Below are 8,485 nucleotides of genomic sequence, written 5' to 3' on the forward strand. Positions count from 1 at the left end.
CTCAAATGTCTTTCCTCCACTGTTCACCTATCCAATCAGAGCCAGAGGACTTCCAGCAGCTGGCTTCTCTTCCCACCACCGTACCATTGCTTGGGCAGTCCCCAAGCATCTATCCTTGGCACCCCCCCACCACCTTCCTCACCTATATGCTGTCCCTTGGTGACACCATCTGCAGACATGGGGTCAACTTCTACATGTACACTGATGACACTCAACTGTGCTTCTCTACCACCTCTCAACATCCCAGCACTGCTTCTGTATTGTCAGTCTGCTTGTCCAATGCCCAGTCCTGGATGAGCTGCTGTTTGCTTCAGAGAAAAAATAGGAAGACTGAAGCCAACGTCTGGCCTGGGCCACAAAATCTTGTCAACAATTCTGATTTCCATCCATGGCTCCCATTCACCCAAAGGTTGATATTTAAAATTTTCATCCTCGTGTTTAAATCCCTTCATGGACTTGCCTTTCCCAATCTCTAACCACTTCAATGTTTCACTAACCTGGTCTTGGATGACCAGAGCAAAATATGTCTTCCGAAATACAAGTCAAATTCTTCAAGCCATTTCTGTGCATCTCTAGCAGGTGGTTTAGAACAGCTTTTGCAGAGGTTTGGGTTGACTGCCTGCTGCTGCTGCTTAGGGAATGATGCTTACCACAAGGGAACTTGAAGTGACAGAGAGAAACTGTATTTTGTTTTGAGGAGGAGGGGGAGAGGAGTGCTATTAGGTCGAGGTGCATTTTCAAAGAGAACTTTATTCCACATCTGGCCTGTGCTATATCTAACTTCATACTTAACTTCCCTGGAAGTATGTGCTGTGTTTTGCTGAACTTGGAATTTTCCTTAGATTTGTGAACGGTCCCATCAGATCACTTTTCAAGAAAGGAAGGAGCGAGAAAACAATGAACTACAGGCCAGTTAGCCTAACATCAGTCATTGGGAAAATTCTGGAATCTATTATGGAAGTCTTAACGTTGTGCTTAGAAAAGCACAGTATGATTCGAACAAGTCAACATGGTTTTACTAATGGGAAATCCTGTTTGGCAAATTCATTAGAGTTTTTGAGGATTTAACTAGTAGGGTAGATAAAGGGGAACCGGTAGATGTAGTACACCTGGATTTCCAAAAGGCATTCGATAGGTGCCACTCAAATAGTTAATAGGCAAGATAAGGGCTCATGGAGTTGGGGGATCATATATTAGCATGGATAGAGGATTGGTTAACGGAAAGGAAGCAGAGAGTGGGCATAAACGGGCCATTTTCAAGTTGGCAGGCAGTGAATAGTGGAATGCCACAAGGATCAGTGCTGAGGCCTCAGCTATTTACAATCCATATTAATGACTTGGATGAAGAGACAGAGAGTAATGTATTTAAGTTTGCTGATGATACAAAGGTAGATGGAAAGGTAAGCTGTGGGAAGGACACAAAGTGCAAAGAGATATAGACAGGTTAAGTGAGTGAACAATAAGATGACAGATGGAGTATAATGTAGGGAAGTGTGAAGTTATTCACTTTGGTCATAAGAATAGAATTTTTTTTTATTTGTTCGTGGGATGTGGGTGTGGGTGTTGCTGGCTAGGCCGACTTTTATTGTCCATCCCTAATTGCCTTTGAGAAGGTGGTGGTGAGCTGCCTTTTTGAACTGCTTCAGTCCTTGGGGTGTAGGTACACCCACAGTGCTGGTAGGAAGAGAGTTCCAGGAATTTGACCCAGCGACAGTGAGGGAACAGCGATATAGTACCGTGAGGATGGTGTGTGGCTTGGAGAGGAACTTGAAGGTGGTGGTGTTCCCATGCATTTGCTGCCCTTATCCTTCTAGGTGGTAGAGGTCGCAGGTTTGGAAGATGCTGTCGAAGGAGCCTGGGTGAGTTGCTGCAGTGCATCTTGTAGATGCTACACACTGCAGTCACTGTGCGTCGGTGGTGAAGGGAGTGAATGTTTAATCTAGTGGATGGGGTGCCAACCAAGCGGGCTGCTTTGTCCTGGATGGTGTTGAGCTTCTTGTGTGTTGTCGGAGCTGCATCCATCCAGGCAAGTGGAGAGTATTTCATCACACTCCTGACTTGTGCCTTGTAGATGGTGGATAGGCTTTGGGGAGTCAGGAGGTGAGTCACTCGCTGCAGAATTCCTATCCTCTGACCTGCTCTTGTAGCCAGGGCATTTATGTGGCTGGTCCAGTTCAGTTTCTGGTCAGTAACCCCCAGGATGTTGATAGTGGGGGAATTCAGCATTGGTAATTCCATTGAACATCAAAGATGGTTAGATTCCCTCTTGTTTGAGATGGTCATTGCCTGACACTTGTTTGGCATGAATGTTACTTGCCACTTATCAGCCCAAGCCTGGATATTGTCCAGGTCTTGTTGCATCTTTACATGAGCTGCTTCAGTACTCGAGGAGTTGCGAATGGTGCTGAACATTGTGCAATCATCAGCGAACATCCCCACTTCTGACCTTATGATGGAGGGAAGGTTATTGATGAAGCAGCTGAAGATGGTTGGGCCTAGGACACTACCCTGAGGAACTCCTGCAGTGATGTCCTGTGACTGAGATGATTGACCTTCAACAACCACAGCCATCTTCCTTTGTGCTACGTATGACTCCAACCAGTGGAGAGTTTTTCCCCATGATTCCCCCTGACTCCAGTTTTGCCAGGGCTCCTTGATGCCATACTCAGTCAAATGTTGCCTTGATGTCAAGGGCAGTCACTCTCCCCTCACCTCTGGAGTTCAGCTCTTTTGTGCATGTTTGGACCAAGGCTGTAATGAGGTCAGGAGCTGAGTGGTGGTTGTGGAATCCAAACTGAGCGTCACTGAGCATATTATTGCTGAGCAAGTGCCGCTTAATAGCACTGTCAATGACCCCTTCCGTCACTTTACTGATGATTGAGGATAGACTGATGGGGTGGTAATTGGCCGGGTGGATTTGTCCTGCTTTTTGCGCACAGGACATACCTGGGCAATTTTTCTCATTGCCAGATAGATGTCAGTGTTGTAGCTATACTGGAACAGCTTGGCTAGGGGCACGGCTAGTTCTGAAGCACTAGTCTTCAGTACTATTGGCAGAATGTTGTCAAGGCCCCTCGCCTTTGCAGTATCCAATGCCTTCAGCCATTTCTTGATATCACATGGAGTGAGTTGGATTGGCTGAAGACTGCCATCTGTGATGCTGGCGACCTCCGGAGGAAATGCAAATGCTTCAGCCTTGTCTTTTGCACTGATGTGTTTGGCTCCCCCCATCGTTGAGGATGGGGATACTTGTGGAGCCACCTCCTCCTGTTAGTTGTTCAATTAACCACTACCATTCACTACTAGATGTGGCAGGACTGCATAGCTTGGATCTGATCCGTTGGTTGTGGGATCGCTTAGCCCTGTCTATTGCATGCTGCCTCCGCTGTTAGGCATGCAGGTAGTCCTGTGTTGTAGCTTCACCAGGCTGACACCTCATTTTTAGGTATGCTTGGTGCAGCTCCTGGCATGCCCTCCTGCACTCTTCTTTGAACCATGGTTGTTCCTCCGGTTTGATGGTAATGGTAGAGTGGGGGATATGCCGAGCCATGAGGTTACAGATGGTCCACAGCGCCTCATGGATGCCCAGTTTTAGAATAGAAAAGCAGAATATTTTTCCAAAGGTGTGAAATTTGTAAATGTTGATGTTCAAAGAGACTTGGGTATGCTTGGACAAGGAAGGCAGAAAGTTAGCACGCAGGTACAGCAAGCATTTAGGAAGGCAAATGGCATGCTGGCCTTTATTGCAAGGGATTGGAGTACAAGAATAGAGGTCTTGCTACAATTGTACATGGCTTTGGTGAGACCACATCTGTATACTGTGTGCAGTTTTGGTCTCCACATTTGAGAAAGGATATACTTGCATTGGAGGCGGTACAGCGAAGGTTCACTAAATTGATCCCTGGGATGAGGCGGTTGTCCTATGATGAGAGGCTGAGTAAATTGGGCCTGTATTCTTTGTAGTTTAGAGGAAATAGAGGTGATCTCATTGAAACTTACAAGATTCTGAAGAGGCTGGATAGGGTAGACACAGAGATTGTTTCCACTGATCCAGGAATCTAAAACACGGGGGCAGTCTCAGGATAAAGGGCCGATCATTTAGGACTGAGTGAGGAGAAATTACTTCACTCAAACGGTTGTGAATCTTTGGAATTCTCTACCCCAGAAGGTTGTGGATGCTTCATTGTTGAATATGTTTAAGGCTGGGATAGACAGATATTTGGTCTCTCAGAGAATCAAGGGGTATGGTGAGCAGGCAGGAAAGTGGAGTTGAATCCTAAGATCAACCATGATTGTATTGAATGGTGGAGCAGGCTCGATGGGCCATATGGTCTACTCCTGCTCCTATTTCTTGCGTTCTTGGAATTGTGTCCCCCTCTCTTCATGGCTCATGATTTGTCACCTTGATGAATTTGAGAGTTTAAAATAAAATGTCAGGATGTTTCTGTCAAAGAGATAGAATCCAGTATTCATTTTAATGCACAATCATTTTCAATTTTCAGGACTCTTCATTCTGAATCTGGTCTGCAGAGACCATATACTGAAAGAGAAAGTCATGACAGTGATCAAAGGGGTATTCCCTCTTATTTACCTCCAGAAGATTGAGGGCGAGGTCAATGAAATTTTGTACTGCCAGTTGACCACCGAACTTAAAGCTAGATCGAAAGACCTTCTTGAGGCAGGTCAGATACTGGAAAATACTCTGAAGAAACCTGGCAAACATTGGGACCAAACCTATAATCTTGCAGAAATGTTGAAGAAGGTTACAATTGTCTAAAGATTCCGACACTCCTGGACTAAATGCGTGTATGATATCATTTCAGTTTATTTGCAGTGACTTTTATTGCCATTCATCGAGAATGTGGATTTGTACCTTTTTAAATGTGCAGCACGATATTCTCAACCAAACAAAATGGGTGTGCCTTAACCTATTACTCAAGGTATCTATGTCGTGCTGTGAAAATCTCACACTTCTGTTCAAGAACAAAATATTTCCTCCAAAGTTCCTTTTCATATAGTACATACAAAAGACTGGCTGGAAAAAAAAATATGCACTCATTTTGCAGTGGAATGTATTTGAGATGTTGAATGGTTCTTTGCATCTAATACATTGTTGCACTTCAATTCCCAGGTAGCAGCAGGAATCCGGTAGAAGTGATGGTAAGCTCCCTTAATGGTTTATTGGTTATAAGTGGTGCTATGTACGTACTGAACCACACAGAACATGAAATCCATGTTCAATGCCCAGTTATCTGATCTTTGCTTCAGTAACCGTTGGGGCAGTACAATTGGCCTTAAATAGTTATGGTTAAAATAAATCAAATTTTAGGACATGTCTATGTACTGTAAATATTATCTATTTAAAATACAAAATTGAAATTAGTACACAGCTTCTAATATCAGCCTTTTTACAAGCTTTTATTTATTATAGATTTACATGACAGATTAGTGTGTCTCTAACACTCCCCCATTACAGTTGTGATGGGCTAAGTGATCATTTTACCAATCCATAGTCAAATTTACAAAGATAGGTAAATGTGTAATTTGCTGTTACTTTCAATATTCTTTTGGGAAATTTCAATTAAATTTATTTTCTTCGGTAGTAGATGTCTCTACGTTTTCCCACTTGCACCACGGGTAACAGTTTTTGTTTCAGGAGGAATTGATTTTTGCATTATTTCGTTTCCTCTATTCTGAATAAATTGTCATTCTGAAAATATGTAATTTGAGCAAAAGCATTTTCCCCTCATCTAATGGTTTATATCGTCTTGCAAGTAAGCGTTGTGATGCTCACGAGGAGATTGTTTAACATGGTGCGTTTTTGTTAATGAACTGAAATCTTTTCTGTGATGTAGTAGGATGACCAAGTGTTGAATCTTTGAGGTGCGGAGTTGGCTGTGAGAAGAAGCACCTAAGGAACTAAAAGTATACCTATCGAAAACTTTATTTCCAAGATTATCCAGTGACTGCAGATAAGTTCTTTTAAACCACTCATGAGTGAGTATAAAATTCTATGTGTAGCAGTTTATATGCAGCAAAAAGTGCAGGAACTGCATCGATGGTTAATGCAAACTCATGAGACTTGAATGGTAGCAATGTGAATAAAGGTAGTATTTTGTCTGACTTTTTTTTGTGTTCTGCATCTTTATTGGACAGATTTTAAAAACCAGCAAAGAATGACTTAAAGGGAGAAAATAGAGTATGAGAGAAAGCTCGCTAAAAATATAAAAATAGGCAGTAAGAGTTTTGACAAGTATTTTATTGCACTGATGTGCTTTGTTGAATAATTTTCTTTGGTCCACTGGCTGACTATCTGAATTTTTTTAAAAAGGCATTTAAAACAGGATGACTGCTAGCATCTTAAGATGATCTCCTAATTTGCAACACTGTATCCTATATTGCAAAGGACTGTGAGGAGGGAGACACAATGGCTGCATTTCCCAGCAAGAACCAACTCCCAGGAAGTTTAAAGGAACTTCCTGTTCTCTCAGCAAGCAGAGATATACAGCTAACGGCTAAGTTTGAATGACTGAGTGTCATGTGACAAGCACCTCCCCCATCTGTGGTTTTAAGTTGGTGTTTTTCGCACAAATTTATGAACAGGCCTAAGGCCATCATTATCAGCCCTGGAATGTGCCCAGTCTACCTCAAATTACCTTGGAAGGGTAATGTATCCCAAAAATTTGAGCAACAGTTGAAGTTAACTGTTTCACGCTGCTACTATGCAGTAGCAACACGTGTGGTGTTCGCCACGAACAGGATGCTGCCGTCAAGCCAAAAAGAAGTCCTGCCTATCACACAAATGAGTAATGTGATCTATGAATTTCAGTGCCAGTGCAATGCGAGGTATAGTGGCTGTATGTCCCAAAGACTGGCGGATTGCATCAAGCAACATGTCCCTTCCGCTGTTCACAACAGACAAGGTACAGGCCATGCCAAACCAGCCCGTGCTTGCAAAACTCAAAACACTGTGTCCAACATTAGATGTGATTCTACGATTGGACAACATTTGCTAAATAAGCCTCAGTGTGCTAAGAATTACGCTGACAACCAATTTAAGATTGTCTGTAGGGCTCGCAATGTGGCGCATTTGCATGTACTGGAAGCTACATATATTAATACACAGGGCCCTGTTATTTGCAGTCATAAAGAACATGTACAAACATTGCGCCTGTTTCAGCTAAACAAAATAAGTGATAGCCATTCACTGGTTCATGGTCAAGGCATTGCCTTGAGGAAATCAGTGTAAGCTTCCTGGTTTAAATTTCTAACAAAGCCTGGCAGTTAACTGTCAGTCATCGTAAACTGGTGCATTCTCCATGGCAATGCCTCTACCAATCAGAGTTCACTTGCCAACCAGTCAGCACTGTCTTCTCATACAGTATAAAGTTGCTGTTTTCCCTTACATTGGTATTCTTGTAGATTGTCCTGATTAGTGCAAGACAAAAAGCTTCAACAACGTCTCTATTTTCAGCAATATTTAAGCCTAGGTTGAATTTCTTCTTCATGGCCTCATTCGCTGCCTCGATGGCAGCCTTTGTTGGAGCTGACCTTGAATATTTGTTTCACCCTGTTGTTCCTGTGTCCTAGGAACAGGAGTAGGCCATTCAGCCCCTTGAACCTGTTCAACCATTGGCTGATCTGTACCTCAACTACTCCATTTACCCACCTTTGATCCATATCCCTTGATACACTTACCTAATTTAAAAAAAACAAATTTGTCTAGAAAATTAGAGCTCGAACTTTTGCCCTGATAGGTGTTGGTCAGTGAAACTTCAAACTAAATTGGCCCACGCCTCCAGATATTGGGCATATAAAGGCATGCTGTGGCTTATGGGTAAAAGTACCAGAAATACTTGTCTAGTTTAGATGTGCAAACATGTGCCCTTTATAAATGCTTAGGATAATATAGGGATACAGGAGATATGGTAATTTGCAGGGACGGGGGTTTGAGGGTGGTTTTGAAAGCTGGAGCGGGCAGTACCTCAGGAGAGGGAACTATTGACAATGTCAGTTAGCATTTAAGATAGACAAGTAGTGTTGCTTACTTGTTGCTGATGTAACATTTAGTTTGTGGTTTTGACTTTTGAATACTAAATCCCATTAACTGTGAAGAAACATTACTGAAATGAATTGAACATTGAACTGAGAAATATTGGCTAACTGGAGTGCTTTTTCTTGTGAAGAAAACAAATGTATGTTTTATTGGAAATGCATAAGCAATTCTTATGTAAGTTCAAGCATTCCTGTGTGTGAGCAAGGGAGCTGAATATAAATTTAATATTTTGAAATTGGTGGTTGAAAGTTTCTTTTCAATGTTCTGAACATATATAGTCACGTATTAATCATAAAATTAGTGTGTCTCATGACTAGCTTCACATGATTTGATTTGATTTAGAGATACAGCACTGAAACAGGCCCTTCGGCCCACCGAGTCTGTGCCGACCATTAACCACCCATTTATACTAATCCTACACTAATCCCA

The 8,485-nt window shown here is 42.5% G+C and overlaps 1 protein-coding gene across 11 annotated transcripts in view; it reads left to right on the forward strand.

The window, feature by feature from the left end:
* Nucleotides 1–8,258, forward strand: part of mettl13 (methyltransferase 13, eEF1A lysine and N-terminal methyltransferase) — a 38,556-nt gene extending 30,298 nt beyond the window's left edge. For 2 of the 11 annotated variants that reach the window (XR_010975570.1, XM_068037792.1), the window contains exon 9: nucleotides 5,856–8,258. Coding sequence is in view for 5 of the 11 variants with exons in the window: in XM_068037792.1 (XP_067893893.1) it covers nucleotides 5,856–5,863 (8 nt within the window). In the remaining 6 variants the exon portion in view is untranslated. Of the gene's footprint in view, nucleotides 1–4,502 lie in introns of all 11 variants that reach the window. The other 9 variants (XM_068037789.1, XM_068037788.1, XR_010975567.1 and 6 more) reach the window with 8 other exon arrangements.
* The last annotated feature ends 227 nt before the right edge of the window (nucleotides 8,259–8,485 follow it).

The sequence above is a fragment of the Heterodontus francisci genome, chromosome 8 (genome assembly GCF_036365525.1).
Source record: "Heterodontus francisci isolate sHetFra1 chromosome 8, sHetFra1.hap1, whole genome shotgun sequence".
NCBI lineage: Eukaryota > Metazoa > Chordata > Chondrichthyes > Heterodontiformes > Heterodontidae > Heterodontus > Heterodontus francisci.